This window comes from Schistocerca piceifrons, chromosome 1 (genome assembly GCF_021461385.2).
Source record: "Schistocerca piceifrons isolate TAMUIC-IGC-003096 chromosome 1, iqSchPice1.1, whole genome shotgun sequence".
NCBI classification, from domain to species: Eukaryota; Metazoa; Arthropoda; class Insecta; order Orthoptera; family Acrididae; genus Schistocerca; species Schistocerca piceifrons.
The window spans coordinates 286,676,834-286,694,963 of record NC_060138.1 but is presented as its reverse complement, the minus strand read 5'-3'; the positions used below and the strand labels follow the sequence as shown (position 1 = coordinate 286,694,963).

The 18,130-nt window shown below is 44.1% G+C and overlaps 1 protein-coding gene across 1 annotated transcript in view; it reads left to right on the top strand.

Annotated features, from left to right (window-relative positions):
* The window catches only part of LOC124712603 (glucose dehydrogenase [FAD, quinone]-like), a 78,101-nt gene that overhangs the window by 38,374 nt on the left and 21,597 nt on the right, over window positions 1–18,130 (top strand). The window contains exon 3 of the mRNA XM_047242887.1: window positions 955–1,240. Coding sequence (XP_047098843.1) covers window positions 955–1,240 — 286 coding nt within the window. The remainder of the gene's footprint in view (window positions 1–954; window positions 1,241–18,130) is intronic.

The window sequence follows — 18,130 nt, the reverse complement described above, 5'->3', positions numbered from 1 at the left end:
TTTCCACGCATGCGTTATAAATCTTCAACATTTTGCCTCTTGGCTCCATTGTTAACGAATGCACCTACTGCAAGAGCACCAACAATTTTCCCACGTTCGAAGTCACTTAGTTCCGCCACACTGCACTCACAACTACACATTACACTGTTCTAGCCCCGATTGGCGCTTGAAACGTACTGCTGAAGACACTGCACAGGTGCCGTTAGTGGTCAAATACCATAACGTAACCTGCAAGCTTCGCTAGCATCTAAAGCCACGTTCAAACATACCTTTTTCACGGTGTTTGCCCATTTGCGTCCAATCTCTGCATATGCTGGTGCCACGTAAAAATGCAGAGTATACTGCTACCGATTTATGGTACCACAGAGGTTTTCTCTACCATAGACTTTTTTGAGTGAGACACTTAGAATGTAACACAGTCGTATTTTCCACACAATCGAGAAAATGTATAAGGAGGAAGATTATTGTTTAATATCCAGTCGGCAACGAGGTCATTAGAAACGGAGCACAAACCTGGTTCGGAAAAAGAATGGAATAACGAATCACTTGGATCCCTTTTAAAGGTACCAACCTTGTATTCGCATTAAATAATAAATCAGGATGGTCGGAAGGGCAAATGGAAGGGCAAATTTGTTATTTTGTACATCAAGGGTGAAAACATGTGTCCAGCTTCTGGTGATAATGGCATGCAGTTCCGCACAACAATAAGCTAGTGAGGTAACTATGTGCTTGTAATGTAACTTCCCACCGACTTGGGCTGATAGTTGATCATTTGTTGTTCAAGCCTGGTACATTCCATTCTCACACTGCGTATTTATTCAGTTTCTAATAACGATCCGTCTACATGAGAACACGAGCCTAGTTTAAGCTTCAGCAGGCATACTATTTTGTTTTTGGTGATGAATCTGCTGCTTATTATTGAACATGTGGACGCTGTTGTGTTGCCGGTACCAGGAGGTGCTGGCAGACAAGGAGGTGATTCTGTCCGCGGGCGCCATCAACTCCCCGCAGCTGCTGATGCTGTCCGGCGTGGGACCTCGCGACCACTTGGAGAGCCTGGGAATCCCCGTCGTGCAGGACCTGCCAGCCGTGGGGCAGAACCTGCAGGACCACCCCGCCATGGGCGGAATCTCTTTCACCGTCAACGAGTCCGTCACCATCATCGACAAGAGGGACGCCCTCAATCCGGTCAATTGGCTCGACTACCTGGTACGGGGCAAAGGGCCTCTCACACTGCCAGGTATAGAATGAGGAGACTCAGGGTTATTCATAAGTATTTCCGGTGTTTCAGGCGATGACTGTGCAAAAACTACGAGCCATACAAAGAATATATTAAATTTGTGCAGAAATGGCATGGACGCTGGAGAAATACTTAATAGTTACCACTTGTAAAGAAACAGCTTTATTGACGCGTTTCAAATACACGCATTATTACAATATCCATAAAAGGTTACAGAACTCAAAAGTAGCACGGTGAGAGTATCTAGAAAACAAACCAGAATATGCAATAAGAGTTAATGAAAAACACATACCAAGTGAGGGAGAAAAACTTCATACAGGCAGTATGCGGTCATATGAATATGACACATACCACTAGCGCCACCTAGCAGGCACTTTATTATCTTGGTATGTGTTTTTCATGCACTTTTTATTATATATTATTGTTTATTTTTTTAGCTAATATGACTGTGTTACTCTTAATTTTTGTAACATTTTACAGATCTTCTAATGATGAGCGCGTTCGAAACGCATCACTAAAGCAGTTGCCATACAACTGGTGACCATTAAATTTTTATCCAGCATCCATATCAGCACCATTCAACATTTTCAATTTCATAAAATGGACATAGACCTCCTGAGTGACTACATGCCACAGCTTGAATACAGAAATGTCTCACCAAGATTTTAGCTCACATTACCAATGGCGTTTCTTCTGGTCTGCACGGTAGCGTAGAGTAAAATCAACGACAAAAAGCCAGTAAAATATTTCTTTTTGCCTTTTCTTAGGACATATCTTACTTTCATACCTTTTGCGCACTAAATCCATCTCTGAATTTATTTTATCACATACAGTATTGACGAATGTTACTTGTATGAACCAAAAAATAAGCAAAACAGTATGAAAAATGCTTTTATTGGAGCATAGTCATGAAAAGCACGTCTCTATTGAAAGTAATTATGTGTCCATTGGCTTTTATTTCCTTTCTTTTTCCTCCCTAAAGCAAAAAATACAGCTTTTTTCAATGAATTGTCTGTGGCTTGTACATGGGGCTTTCTTAGGTTAGAGAACCCCTCCCTTGGGATCAAAGACGATTTGCCTGTTACATCAGCCACAGCGACTTCAGAGACTCTTGGTCCTCGCAGATCAGAGATAGAAAAGATGAGCATGATTTTAATAAACTGCAGGAGCATGCAAAGAAAGGTCCCAGAATTAATATAGCTTGCTGAAGGTTATAATGCACAGATTGTATTGGGAACAGAAAGCTGGTTCAAACCAGACATCAATGACAACGAAATTCTACGTTCAGATTGGAATGTTTATTGTAACCTTAGTCGCCAATGGTGGCGGCATGTTTATTGCAGTAAAAAATTCGATGAAGTCTAGCGAGGTTATCACGGATTCCGAATGTGAATTAATCTGAGTGAAACTGAGTATCAAATAAAGGTAAAAAATGGTGATTGCATGCTTTTATAGACCACCTGGATCAGGATCTGTAGTTGTAGAGAGCTTCAAACAGAGCTCGCAGAATATCATTAGTAATTTTCCTGATCGTGCTGTTGTAATAGGGGTTGACTTCAACCTACCAGGTATAGATTGGGACTGTTATGCTATCAAAACTGCTGCCATAGGCAGGGAATCGTCTGGCATTTTTCTGGATGTCTTGTCCGAAAGTTACCTTGAGCAGATAGGTAGAGAACCAACTCGTGAGGGTAACTTCTTAGGGCTCCTGGCAACAAGGAGCCCTGAACTTATCTAACCAGTTAATGAAGCGGACGTGTTCTACAGGGAATGTTAAGAAAGGTAGAAAGATATATTTGCTCAGCAAGGGTGACAGGATACAAATCTCAGAATATCTTAACAGTCAGCATCAAATAATCGGCGATGAAGACGGAGATGTGGAGAACAAAAGGAAAAAATTCAAAGGTGTCGTTCAATATGCCCTAGACAGGTATGTTCCGAGTAAGGTTTCAAGGGATGAGAAAGATCTACCATGGTTTAATAGTCGTCTTAGAAAAGCTCTACGTAAACAAAGAGCACTTCATCTCAGATTCAAGAGAATTAAAATCCAAGCTGTCTAACAGAAGCTGGACGAAGCGAAAATGAGCGTAAGGAGAGCAATTAGAGAAACGTTCAATGATTTTGAAAGTAAGACGTTGTCAGCCGCGCGGGATTAGCCGAGCGGTCTCGGGCGCTGCAGTCATGGACTGTGCAGCTGGTCCCGGAGGAGGTTCGAGTCCTCCCTTGGGCATGGGTGTGTGTGTGTGTGTGTTTGTTCAAAATGGCTCTGAGCACTATGGGACTCAACTGCTGAGGTCATTAGTCCCCTAGAACTTAGAACTAGTTAAACCTAACTAACCTAAGGACATCACAAACATCCATGCCCGAGGCCGGATTCGAACCAGCGACCGTAGCGGTCTCGCGGTTCCAGACTGCAGCGCCTTTAACCGCACGGCCACTTCGGCCGGCGTGTGTTTGTCCTTAGGATAATTTAGGTTAAGTAGTGTGTAAGCTTAGGGACTGATGACCTTAGCAGTTAAGTCTCATAAGATTTCACACACATTTTAAGACGTTGTCAACCGACCTGCCTAAAAACCCTAAGAGATTTTGGTCGTATATAAAATCAGTAAGTGGCTCAAAATCATCATCTATTCATTCTCTCAGCGACCAAACCGCCACCGAAACGGAAGAACAGAGAGAAGGCCGAAATACTGAATTCGGTCTTACGAAGTTGTTTCACCAGGGAAGATCGTAACACTGTCCCTCCTTTCAATCGTCGTACGAACGTCGAAATGGCAGATATTGAGGTAAACGATGGGGGAACTGAAAATCAGCTACAATCGCTTAGTAGTGGAAAGGCGCCAGGACCAGATGAGATACCTATAAGATTCTATAAAGAATATGCGAAAGAACTTGCTCCCCTTCTAGCAGTAATTTATCGTAGATGGCTTGAGCAACGAAAGGTACCTAACGACTGGAAAAAAGAGCAGATCATTCCCGTTTGTAAGAACGGCTGTAAGACAAATCCACACAATTATAGACCTATATCGTTGACGTCAATCTGTCGTAGAATTATAGAACTTGATTTATGTTCAAGAAGTCTGACGTTTCTGGAAAATGAACATCTGCTCTATGAAAATCAACAAGGACTTCGCAGACTGATATCCCGCGAAACTCGACTCGCTCTGTTCCTCCATGAGATGTACAGCGCAGTGGACAACGGCGCTCAGATTGATGCCGCGTTCCTTGTTTTCAGTAAGGCATTTGACACCCTTCCGCATTGAAAAAAATACGAGCTTTGGAGTATCGGAGCAGACTTGCGATTGGATTCAGGACTTTCTTGCAGACAGAAATCAACACGTCGCTCTTAACGAAACAAATTCAACAGATATAAAGATAATATCCGGAGTACCACAGGGAAGTGTGATAGGACCGTTGCTACACTCCTGGAAATGGAAAAAAGAACACATTGACACCGGTGTGTCAGACCCACCATACTTGCTCCGGACACTGCGAGAGGGCTGTACAAGCAATGATCACACGCACGGCACAGCGGACACACCAGGAACCGCGGTGTTGGCCGTCGAATGGCGCTAGCTGCGCAGCATTTGTGCACCGCCGCCGTCAGTGTCAGCCAGTTTGCCGTGGCATACGGAGCTCCATCGCAGTCTTTAACACTGGTAGCATGCCGCGACAGCGTGGACGTGAACCGTATGTGCAGTTGACGGACTTTGAGCGAGGGCGTATAGTGGGCATGCGGGAGGCCGGGTGGACGTACCGCCGAATTGCTCAACACGTGGGGCGTGAGGTCTCCACAGTACATCGATGTTGTCGCCAGTGGTCGGCGGAAGGTGCACGTGCCCGTCGACCTGGGACTGGACCGCAGCGACGCACGGATGCACGCCAAGACTGTAGGATCCTACGCAGTGCCGTAGGGGACCGCACCGCCACTTCCCAGCAAATTAGGGACACTGTTGCTCCTGGGGTATCGGCGAGGACCATTCGCAACCGTCTCCATGAAGCTGGGCTACGGTCCCGCACACCGTTAGGTCGTCTTCCGCTCACGCCCCAACATCGTGCAGCCCGCCTCCAGTGGTGTCGCGACAGGCGTGAATGGAGGGACGAATGGAGACGTGTCGTCTTCAGCGATGAGAATCGCTTCTGCCTTGGTGCCAATGATGGTCGTATGCGTGTTTGGCGCCGTGCAGGTGAGCGCCACAATCAGGACTGCATACGACTGAGGCACACAGGGCCAACACCCGGCATCATGGTGTGGGGAGCGATCTCCTACACTGGCCGTACACCACTGGTGATCGTCGAGGGGACACTGAATAGTGCACGGTACATCCAAACCGTCATCGAACCCATCGTTCTACCATTCCTAGACCGGCAAGGGAACTTGCTGTTCCAACAGGACAATGCACGTCCGCATGTATCCCGTGCCACCCAACGTGCTCTAGAAGGTGTAAGTCAACTACCCTGGCCAGCAAGATCTCCGGATCTGTCCCCCATTGAGCATGTTTGGGACTGGATGAAGCGTCGTCTCACGCGGTCTGCACGTCCAGCACAAACGCTGGTCCAACTGAGGCGCCAGGTGGAAATGGCATAGCAAGCCGTTCCACAGGACTACATCCAGCATCTCTACGATCGTCTCCATGGGAGAATAGCAGCCTGCATTGCTGCGAAAGGTGGATATACACTGTACTAGTGCCGACATTGTGCATGCTCTGTTGCCTGTGTCTATGTGCCTGTGGTTCTGTCAGTGTGGTCATGTGATGTATCTGACCCCAGGAATGTGTCAATAAAGTATCCCCTTCGTGGGACAATGAATTCACGGTGTTCTTATTTCAGTTTCCAGGAGTGTATTTACAATATATATAAATGATCTAGTGGAAAGTGTCGGATGCTCTTTAAGGCTATTCGCAAATGATGCAGTTGTATATGTCAAAGTAGTAGCACCAGAAGATAGTAAGAATTTACAGAACGACCTGCAGAGAACTGATGAATAGTGCAGGCTCTGGCAGTTGACCCTGAGCGTTAATAAATGTAAAATGACAATCAGCGGGAGACAACGTCTGCCGTAAAATATCTAGGCGTAACTATCCACGGCGTTCTCAAGTGAAATGACCGCATAAAACAGATAGTGGAAAAAGCAGATACCAGACTCAGATTCATTGGAAGAATCTTAAGGAAATGTAACTCATCCACGAAAGAAGTGGCTTATTAGGCGCTTGTCCTCCAGATTCTTGAATAGTGTTCATCTATCTGGGATCCCTATCGGGTAGGACTAATAGAGGAGACAAAGAAGATCCAAAGAAGAGCGGCGTGTTCCGTCATGGGATCGTTTAGCTGGCGAGAGAGCGTTACGAAGATGCTAAACAAACTCCACTGACGTTGTGCATCACGGAGAGATTTACATTGAAGTTTTGGGACAGCATTTTTCAGGAGGAGTCGGACAACATATTGCTTCCCCCCACATACATCTCGCGTATTGACCACGAGTAGAAAAATTCGAGAAATTGGAGCCAATACAGAGGCTTACCGACAATCATTCTTCCCACACACTATTCGCGCGTGGAGCAGGATTGTAGGGATCGGATAGTGGTACCGAAAGCACCCTCCGCCACACGACATTAGGCGGCTTGCGGAGTGTGATGTAGATGTAGATTACGGAAGCGTCCTCTTTCTCCACCTGCTGTGTGGAGCATGATGAATAAGTTGGAATCATCTGGAGAACTGGGCGTCGATCTGGGAAGAGGTCGACGCCCGGTTGCACCACAGGTGGTTGAATAAATCGCTGTTGCTATAATAGACAATGCTGCACGCAATTTCCCATCGTCAGGCAGTGCGCGTGCTGTGCCAAGACGGTTGAACATCCCGTGGCCCACTGTAAGGAATGTGCTTCGAACCATTCTCAAACGGTATCTGTACAGGATCCATATCGTACAGCAGCTTGCACCATAGGACGCGCAACGACGTGTTGACTTCGTTCTCCACTTTCTCGCAAGGAAGTTGCGAGGACTGACCCTGGATCATCCTATGGACATAAGAAGCTCATTTTTCTCTGACGGGTGAAGTGTACACACAGAATTGCCGAGTGTGGGGATCTTCGAATCACTGTGCATGAAGTTCCTCTGTATGGTGAACGTGGCACCGTAAGGTGTGGCTTCAAGGCTACGTTCATCATTGGTCCATCATTTTTTGAACAGGCTGGCGCTCAAGAACCAAATATGTGCAGTGTGACTGGCCAGCATTACTGCGATCTGCTTCGCCAGCGTGTCATACCCCCCCTTCAGGAGACAGACACATTGAACTCAACAGTTTTCACGCGAGATGGAGCCCCACCGCACATCGCTCGTGAGGTTTATCTGCTTCTCCCAAAAACATTTGGAAACGATCGAATTATCAGCCGATGGTTTCCAAACGCTTGGCCGGCGCTTTCACCTGATCTCACTCCCTGGGGTTTCTGGTTGTGGTTACTACATGGAAGACAGGGTTTACCAGGGGAACATCCACACATATGCTGATCTGGAGCGCAGCATACGAAGAGAGGTAGCCAGCATACCTACTGACATGCTTCGTTTTGCCGTGCAGAATGCAATCGTGCGCTTTCAGACTCTTCTGGACTCTGACGGGCGCCATATTGAGCCCCTTCTGTAGGAGTAATATTACCGGTATGTAATGGTATGATGCACGGTAGCAGCACATTAAAAGTGTTTCAATTGAACTGATTCTGCATTACATCTTTTCCCCATGTCCTGGGGGGTGGTCCTGACGTAACAGAGACGCGAAAAAGTCTCACGCTAAAACTTGCGGCTGGGGTAGACATTTTTGTGTTATCGTAAGATCTATACTGTTCTTCTGCAGGGTTCTAGCTTTTAACGTCCTGGGGGTGGTCCTCACGTAACAGAGACGCGAAAAAGTCTCACGCTAAAACTTGCGGCTGCGGTGTGGTCTAGCGGTTAGCTGTCGACGTGGATGTCCGTCCCTTATCGTAGGGCCTTCCAGCTTAACACGGTTCTGCTCTCGGCTTCTGTTCTCGTTTCTCCCCTCGGAACTGCGTCTGTCTCACGATGGGAAGGTATGACATGCATTTAGGCATTCTTGTGTTAGTCTGTGATATTCCATTTGCTCACCCGTTACTCGTATTACTTTGGTTAATTTAATGTCACGATTTATTCGGAGCTATGTGACATACTACTGGATTTGCTTATCATGTCAGGGTTTTCATGGAAGGTGTTGGATTTGCCTGACGCCTTACACAGCGCCTCAGCTCCTCCACCAACTGGGAAGTAAAATAAGGAAGTATGTCGCCAATCACATGCTCTTCCTTGATGCAATGAACTGCGACTCTACATCCACGTTATTCAACCAACGCAAGGTTAAATTTCTCAAAAACCTCTCAAAATTTGGATCTCGAAACAGACGTTACTAAATTTACAGATCCTTCAGCCCATCCAACGGGAATAACAGCTACTGATGAGAAATTTCTGGTAGCCATTTATGGTGGTAACCACCCAACCAAAACACTCAACAAGCAGTACGCGACATTAGCCTACAAATCATCAGCAAACACAGCTTCCATACCTCCCACTGAAGCTGCAGCTCAACAAAATGCCACCAGAGTTTTCCATTAGATGCAACAGTGGTTTGGACACCACATGGATCCAGAGCAGTGGGGAGAGGTGGGGGGAAATTGACCAAAAATGTGTTGGTTCCCATTACCACACTGATAGCCCGGGTCCTAAAAGATTCTTCAGCTTATATATTGTAAATGCGCGGCAGATTGCCAAACTCGGGTGTAGGCTAGAAGGATTGTTTTCCGCGAAACTGTATTAACAACGTGAAGGATCGTGCTCCAACATCGATGACAGTTTTGATACAGAGGAAGAAGACGACCTGGACGAGCCCCTTGCAGTATTACTGTCTGAATCCGCTGAGGCGACAGAAGGTATTACTTCATGCAATATTTTGCAGCATTACGCATCTTTACAAACAATTTGTTCTTTCTCGTAACATTAACCATTCACTTACAATTTCTTTAGTTGAAAACAATAACAACTCGCAATTCTCCCCTGATCTTGTAAACCCCTGTCTCTTTTCCTGAACCGTCTATTGCCAAGACCATTCTACTGGAACTTGTAGTGCCCAAAAAACTTTTCCTGGACCACCAACAGCCAGATGGAGACTAGTAAAGTACCTAGATACATGACATCGGCACATGTATTTCTGCACAAATCGATTGTTCACTTTTTATCTGTCTTTTGTATCCATATTCTAGCACTAAATTCCTTCCTCCTTCTCATGATGGAGAACGTACTCAAAGAGATGACCTAATCCTGGGCTCGAAAGTCACTCATTTCTTCACACATTTACATTGCAACACACAAATTTCATATTCATTTTCCTGTTCCGTGTCATGTACCTGATATGTTTCCATTCAAAATAACCTCTTTAAGCGTAAGCAAAAGAAACGTCGATGAGAGATAGAAAGGTGGAAGGCGTCCTCTGGCTGTAGGACGCTTTGCTCCTTTCCCCCTATGACGAAATTGAGTGTTGGAAGACGTCTCTTGTAGGAAATTTAATGGGCATCCAGGTAGTGTAGGGTCTTTTGTTGATAACATGTATATTTTTCGGGTTGTACAGGGTGAGAGTGGACATTCCTGATGTTAGCGGAGAAGGCCCAAAAAATCGCTTCTTTTCTGCGTGCCCTAGCGCCGATGCCGTTCGGTAGACGTTCAAATCGGACAGTACGCTTTGTAGGAAATTTTCTCTACTTTAATGTTTGGATAGTCATCTTCGAAACACGCATAGTTTTTGAAATATATATACAAGAAACCTAAGACAAGGGCTAAGATATTGAGATTTTTGCGTTTTTCGTTGTGGAGCCGACCTCCTGCAAGGCAGCAAACTTAAAACTTGGATTTAGCGCCACAAGAAACATATATAACCGCTGAGAAAAAATTTTCTTAATTTTGTTATGGGAAAACCAACATTTGACTGGTCTATATTTACATAACGTGTGAATGCCGTACTCCGTCCGTCATGTATCATCTTGAAACGAAAGAAGGTGTTTAACCAAGGAACATGTGATATTTGAAAATGAATTGATTTAATGTCTTGAAAATTTTATCTGTGTTGAATGTGGGAATTTGGATTACTTTCCAATAGCGTCTATTCTAAAATGTAGTTAACTGGTAACTAGTTTTTGATTTACTTAATTTGATTTCGCTTACTGATTACTGAGATGTCAGAATATTAGTGTAACAGGTATACTGTTGATAATTATGGTGAGATTTTTCCAGTTGCCTTTAATCTTTAGTAGATACCTGTTCGTAGGTACAAGATCATGTTGTACTTTGGTACACTTTATCATATTTGCAAACTCTTTACTTTTATTCAGCAATTTTTGTAATTTCAGAAAAGGACTGCAGCACAGTAAAAGTGAATACTATTGTTTAGAATGGAATAAGAAAATATGTTAAACCTGTATTAAGGAACTAGCTAGAGGCGGAAGTCCGAAAAACTCTCCCCTATATTAAACACTATTAGAAACGGAAGTTCTATTGTTTCATTCATACATTTACATACTGTGAAGTGTAAAATCATACACGTGCTCATGGAAGTCCGAAACGCGTGAGACGTCATTGATTGATAGTTGTAGAACTCCTCTGATTTATGTTATTAACGCACTGCCATTCCTAGACGAATAATTAAACTGTTTGTTTAAATGAAGCGAGCTCATTCATATTGATATAAAACTGCACTCGCAGTCACTGAGGTTGATACTGAAGCGCAAAAAAGCGGAATTCATTCAGAATTCATGAAAAGCACTCTAGATAAGCAGTTATCTTACATTTTTACCACTTAGCTTGGTGTCCCCTGGATAACTTCACTGCAGAATGTAGGGGCACAAGAAGAAAACCATACAATTTAGTTATCGGTTTGACTTTCTGAAACTCGAAGAATACCACCCCATTTCACTTCTGTTATACGCATGATTTCCGCAAGCGAACAAATCCAGCTCGGTTGCGAGCCCTGCTTTTTGCTTACACATATTTCTTTGAGTTTTGTGATACCTCCCATACAGCGAAGCTGCCGTAGACGGAGTAATCATCCCTCCTATAAACTACGTTTTGTCCGCTCTATTGTTAGTGAAATATCTAGCGTTAACTCTGAACTATTTGACACTATGTTTCTCAAACATCCTATCGTTTAAAATGTTCAGCTGTACAAATATCCTGCCACAAAAGGTCTATCTAAAGCAGGGAATATTACCTATGCCAGCTTCGTCTGTTATCAGGCTAGAACCGCTATGCGACTGTTCAACTTGTCGTTCCTCGTGGCTCAGTTACACAAAGTCTCAAACTTAAAAAGTGTTTTTTTCTGTTCAAGTATTGAGCATCCACAGAATCTCATTCAGCAAAGTCCAGTGTGAGCAGTTCACGACCACAAGACACAAATACTCTTCAGATGTCGAGAAAGTCATCGCGTTTACTTTGAATAGTCATAATACATTTTCAAAAATTTTTGGGTTTTATTCCGTGTCTTGGACATTATGTGTGTGTTTGTGTATTGAACCGGGGACCTAGAAACGACGGAGAGGCTTCGTCCCGCCGTAGCCCTCAGTGGTTCACAATCACACAACAGGCTACAGCAGTCCATCCACTTCACCGCCGCCCCACACCGAACCCAGGGTTATTGTGCGGTTCGCCTCCCAGACGATTGTAACCCCAATTTTTGCGTGTTAGAGTAATTATGGTGTACGCATACTTGGAGACCGTTTTTGCGCAGCAATCGCCGACATAGTGTAACTGAGGCGGAATAAGAGGAACCAGCCCGCATTCGCCGAGGCAGATAGAAAACCGCCTTAGAAACCATCCGCAGGCTGTCCGGCACATCGTACCGCGACATTAATCCGCCGAGCGGGTTCGTACCGGGGGCCGGTACGCCTTCCCGCTCGGGAGGCAGCGCGTTAGACCATGTGGCTAGCCGATCGGGCTGGACGCTGTGTACTGGGACTAAAATGAAGTAATTCTGATGCCTCACTTATAGCCAAGGCTTTCGGGTGGTTTCCCTTGGTTCTAAAGTAAACGCCGGAAATAGAAACGCCCTCCCAAGTACTTCCAAAAGCTATTCCCTCTGTCCCATCACCATGTAGTCTGATGTACGTACATTACACTCTGAAGTTTTTAAGCGAAATACCTGAACGAGCAATCCTCTCCTCTTTATTACCAACTCAAAAAACCTCTCCGTTCTATTATCAGCTTACTTGATATTTCGGTGAAAAAAAATTGACACTCTGCAATGGGCAAGATCTTCAACAGCGCTTTCTACACCTCGCATTAGAGAATGAAGAAAAGTAGTAAAAATACGTTTCCACGAGGATTCAAAAATCTTTCAAATGTGTAAGACAAACATATCCACAAGTGACTAACTCTACTTAATGGTATAAATTTTCAATAAATCCGCAGTTAGAAAAAGTATTTGTGGAAGATGGATACAGTTATGGGCCCAAATCCCTTTTCCTTAGAAACTCGCCTTTGCAACAGTTTTCAAGTGGCTCTGAGCACTATGGGACTTAACTACTGTCATCAGTCCCCTAGAACTTAGAACTACTTAAACCTAACTAACCAAAGGACATCACACACATCCATGCCCGAGGCAGGATTCGAACCTGCGACCGTAGCGGTCGCGTGCTTCCAGACTGTAGCGCCTAGAAACGCTCGGCCACACCAGCCGGCAACAGTTTTCAATTTAAATCATTACTCTCAACTCAGTCTATGTACAATCGATGTCAAAATTCACGAGACGCTTCGGTTTTTCGTTATGCTGAACTATAAAGTTTTCCTGTCTGTTACATAGCGTAACATTCAAGGAGACATACTGCTTGTCGAGCGGTTCTAGGCGCTACAGTCTGGAACCGCGCGACCGCTTCGGTCGCAGGTTCGGATCCTGCCTCGGGTATGGATGTGTGTGATGTTCTTAGGTTTGTTAGATTTAAGTAGTTCTAAGTTCTAGGGGACTGATGACCTCAGAAGTTAAGTTCCATAGTGCTCAGAGCCATTTTAACCATTTTTGAGACTTACTGCCAGTACACATGTTTATCTAGAGTACCTTACAGGAGAGGTTCCTACTGGACCGAAGTTGCGAGTTAACAGAAAACAAATTTTAAACAAAAATGGCTCAACAAAATGGTCCATTTTCAACCATAAAACTGGGTAGAAAAATGGTCATCTACAAGCGTTACAACCAGTAATATCTACGTTCTTCGTGATGCACGCCTTTTTCTACGACAACTGTAGTTTTATGTTTCTCACTGCGTTTTAAACTCTCGACGAATGAGTTGACGTGCGCGTCGGGAAAAGACGCGTTTTAAATGTAATTCTTGCGAAGCTAAGACGTGAGGTACGGCAAGCTGAAGAGTTGTATAGCGAGTGTAGTCTAATAATAGAAGAAGTAGATTCTCTGCATTATATAGTCCTTTTGTGACAGGATATTTAAACGGTTGCTCTTCTACACGCCTGTCCATTGGAATAAACCACTGGATACACCAGATATAACTCCGTGAGTTAGATGACGGGCAAAAACTATGGACAGTAGCTAGTAATTCAAGTTCCTGACGCCTTGATCCCACTAGACTCAGGATACGGACTCTCGGTGAGCAGGTTCCGCACACCAGCTCCGTCAGGCGCCATGACGGCGACAGCTGTTTGCGCGATTGGTCACTGGTGGTCTTTAGAAAGTGAAGATTTCATACTGATTATCATCTGCACTAGTTTTTAACATATACAGTAAACGTAGCAAACGAAAAAGTAATTTCATTCTAAGACAAATAAATGCCCGCTCAAACGTTGGCAATATTGTTTTGAGTCCACTGCAGAGGTTTCGCTGGGAAGCCCTTAGACATTCTCCATATGTTCCCGATCTTTCTCCATGCGATGCCCATAGTTTTGGAGCCCTGAAGAAAGACATACGTGGCCGTCGATTTGCTTCGCACGAAGAGATGCACTCCTCGTTACAATCATGGTTCCGTAGGCAACCGCAGACATTTTTCCATGAAGTCAATGACCGTCTTGTCTCACAGGTGGATAAATATATTAATAGTTATGGCGATACCTTTCGACATAATAAACTTTTACTTACATTTTTTCATCTGTCTCGTTTTCATTTAACTGACCCTGCAAAGGTGAAGATGGGAAATCGCGTAACTGAGGCGTTTGAAATTGTGACAGGACTCAGGCAAGGAGCTGGGTTGTCCCCTATCCTGTGCAACTTTGCGCTCGAGAAGATCGTATGCGAAACCTTCCAAGAGAACGAAGGGATTGAAATCGAAGGAAAGAGACTGGCATACTTAGCCTATGCAGACGACATCTGTTTACTCTATAGGTCGGAAGAGGAGTTGGAGCAAATGACCAAAGCACTAAAGGAGGCTGCCAGCAAATTTGGGCTAAACATAAATGAAGCCAAGACAGAGGACCTCGTTATGACGCGTGGTCATGTCAGACTGCTGATCATCTACAATCACTGCAGGTTGGGGACCAGTCCTACAACAGAGTGCCAGAATTAAAATACCTAGGGGCACTTTTCACTGAGAACTCGTCATGTGAAGCAGAGATCAATGCCAGAATACAAGCAGGAAACCGATCTTACCACAGCCTAGCACAACTGCTTCGGTCCAGATATCTCTCCAGACAGTTCAAGATTCGACTGTACAAAACTCTGATCCAGCCTGTTGTTCTATATGGCTGTGAGACATGGAGTATCCCTAAACAGGACTCCCATAAGTTCCTTGTTTTTGAGAGAAAAGTCCTTCGGAAGGTCTTCGGTCCGGTTCTGGATGCAGATACAGTGGAATGGAGGATCAGATACAACTAAGAGCTTCAGGAACTACACCAGCAGCCCAACATAGCAGGAACTGTCAAAGTCAAACGAATGCAGTGGGCCGGCCATGTGGCCCGGATGGAGGATCACAGATGGCCTCGGAAGCTCCTGGATTTCATACCTACAGGAAAGAGACCGCCAGGGAGACCCAAGAAGCGTTGGAGGGATGGGCTCCATGAAGATTTAAACCAAGTGTCAATAGATCCGGATGGCGGATAGCAGCAATGGACAGAATACAGTGGAGGAGAAAACTTGTAGATGCGTGCGGTCCACTGGGCCTGATCACGTAGTAGTAGTAGTAGTAGTAGTAGTTCAAGATTGCAAACACTACGAAGAAATTACTGTGGTCATTAATGGTCTTGTTCCACAACCTTAAAGGAATCCAGATATTCAGAAAAGACACAGAGAATTGTTTAGTACTAGAGGAATTTCTCATTGCCGTCTGTTCGCACGCGGATAATTTTCTTTATTTATTATTTTATCTATGATTATATGTTAACCAGATTTCATGTGTAAGTAACATTCAGAATTTTCATTTGCTGCAGCATCCGCCTCTGTGATGGTTTAATCTAAACCGATGTTAGACCAGTTGGCAGCAGAAGACATTATGTTTAAATGGAATCCCGAATAATGGTCGAGCCCAGTGTTCTTCACTTGGCTTCTGACATTTGTTAACATTTGCGGCTAAGGTGGAAATCGAACACGAGATCTTCAAAATATTGTGCAAGAGCCAGTCCACCAGACCACCTGAAGCTACAAAAATGATGTTGATAAACACAAACGTTGACGATCGACTTATACTGAAATTGCATTTCTCCTTTAGCCGTTTTTAGTCCTCTTGCGTTTCTTACCAACCTCAACGTTTAGACGAATGTCTGCTTCATTTGATGCAGTTATAAATCTTCTTCTTTCGTCCATTAAGTTCAATATCTCATTTTTATTTGAGGATTTTGATTATCGCCCAAAACTGCGGTCAGTGTTATGCATTTCTACAACAATTCTTAATCAAAGGGATTTAGTTCCAACAGGAATTTACATTTTGATAACAGAGTAATAGATAGTGTAAATAAATTATCCACCAATTAAGATGGGGTGAAAGTGTAGTGCGAGAGGGGGAGAGGAGGGGGTGAGTTGTACCTACGGTGTCAATGCAGCATACTCCATGGTGTGGTTTTCTGTTGACCTGCTATATTCGTTTGATATTTTCTTGTCATTTCAATTAAAGATACAGAATAATTCTCGCATAAGAGATGACATCAAGGTGGTACATTTATGTTCTTGAGTCCAGGAAGCACGTTCCAAGCAAACACTTCAAGTAATCTCGTCTTTTAGATTCCTCTGTTGTGACTCAGCTACCAGCAGGCAGATCGATAATCAGTAAGAAAATCTTAAGAGAACTTCTCCCCCAGAACTGTTCTTGCTACCTTGATTCAGTACCCTGCAGAGCTAAATGTAAAAAATCTTGCAGAATTCCATACTTGTTAACACCTGCTTTTGTCTTCCTCTGCTTCGATTGTTTTAGCCTTTTCAAAATACACCGTTTTATTGTCCAAACTGAGATAGTGAAAAATTTGTTAACTGAATTTCGTTGCGTAACTACTCCCACTGTTACATTTCCATACTTTTGTGGTAGTACGGTATTACTACTGCAGTATGGCTGTGTATTGCAGATTGATATAAACCATTTTGAGACCCAAAAGTACATAATTTCTTCCCAATTCGCGACAATTTTGGCATGCTGCTGTTACGGAACATAGTCTTATTAGTGAAGGGTTTCGTAGTACGGTTATAATAATAAACTGCAATTGTATGAGTACAGTGGATATTTTATAGCGTTTTCTTGTTAATTTATTGAACACATTGGATAAATGTAAGAGGCAAATTAATCAACGATTTATTCTCTAACACTATAACACTATCTAAAACAGTAAGATAATGCTCAGATTTTCCTTTCAACCCCTTTACAAATCCATTAATTTGGGGTTACAGATTTCGTCAACGTAGCTAAAAGCACTTTTTTTTGCGTTGCTCGATAAGTACCGTAAGAGGTAATTATTTGAGGCTGAAAGAATAGCTGGGTGCAGGCGAGCGTTATCATATTTTGGTAAGTTTTCTTACATTATGACCACAAGTTGTCTCAGTTATTGACAATAAATACCAACTGCGATGGATATACCTCTGGAAGTAGCTCATGGTACACAACATTTCTTTGTGCTACTAGATGCGTAAGGTTATCGCTGTGGACTCACACAGGTCTTTTCTCGAGACGTTTTTGTTAGGGCTCAACTACACTACTCGCCATTAAAATTGCTACACCAAGAAGAAATGCAGATGACAAACGGGTATTCATTAGACAAATATATTATACTAGAACTGACATGTGATTACATTTTCACGCAATTTGGTTGCATAGATCCTCAGAAATCAGTACCCAGAACAACCACCTCTGGCCGTAATAACGGCCTTGATACGCCTGGGCATTGAGTCAAACAGAGCTTGGATGGCGTGTACAAGTACAGCTGCCCATGCAGCTCCAACACGATACCACAGTTCATCAAGAGTAGTGCCTGGCGCATTGTGACGAGCCAGTTGCTCGGCCACCATTGACCAGACGTTTTCAATTGGTGAGAGATCTGGAGAATGTGCTGGCCAGGGCAGCAGTCGAACATTTTCTGTATCCAGAAAGGCCCGTACAGGACCTGCATGATGCGGGCGTGCATTATCGTGCTGAAATGTAGGGTTTCGCAGGGATCGAATGAAGGGTAGAGCCACATCTGAAATGTAACGTCCACTGTTCAAAGTACCGTCAATGCGAACAAGAGGTGACCGAGACGTGTAATCAATGGCACCCCATACCATCACGCCGGGTGATACGGCAGTATGGCGATGACGAATACACGCTTCCAATGTGCGTTCACCGCGATGTCACCAAACACATCATGATGCTGTAAACAGAACCTGGATTCATCCGAAAAAATGACGTTTTGCCATTCGTGCACCCAGGTTCGTCGCTGAGTACACCATCGC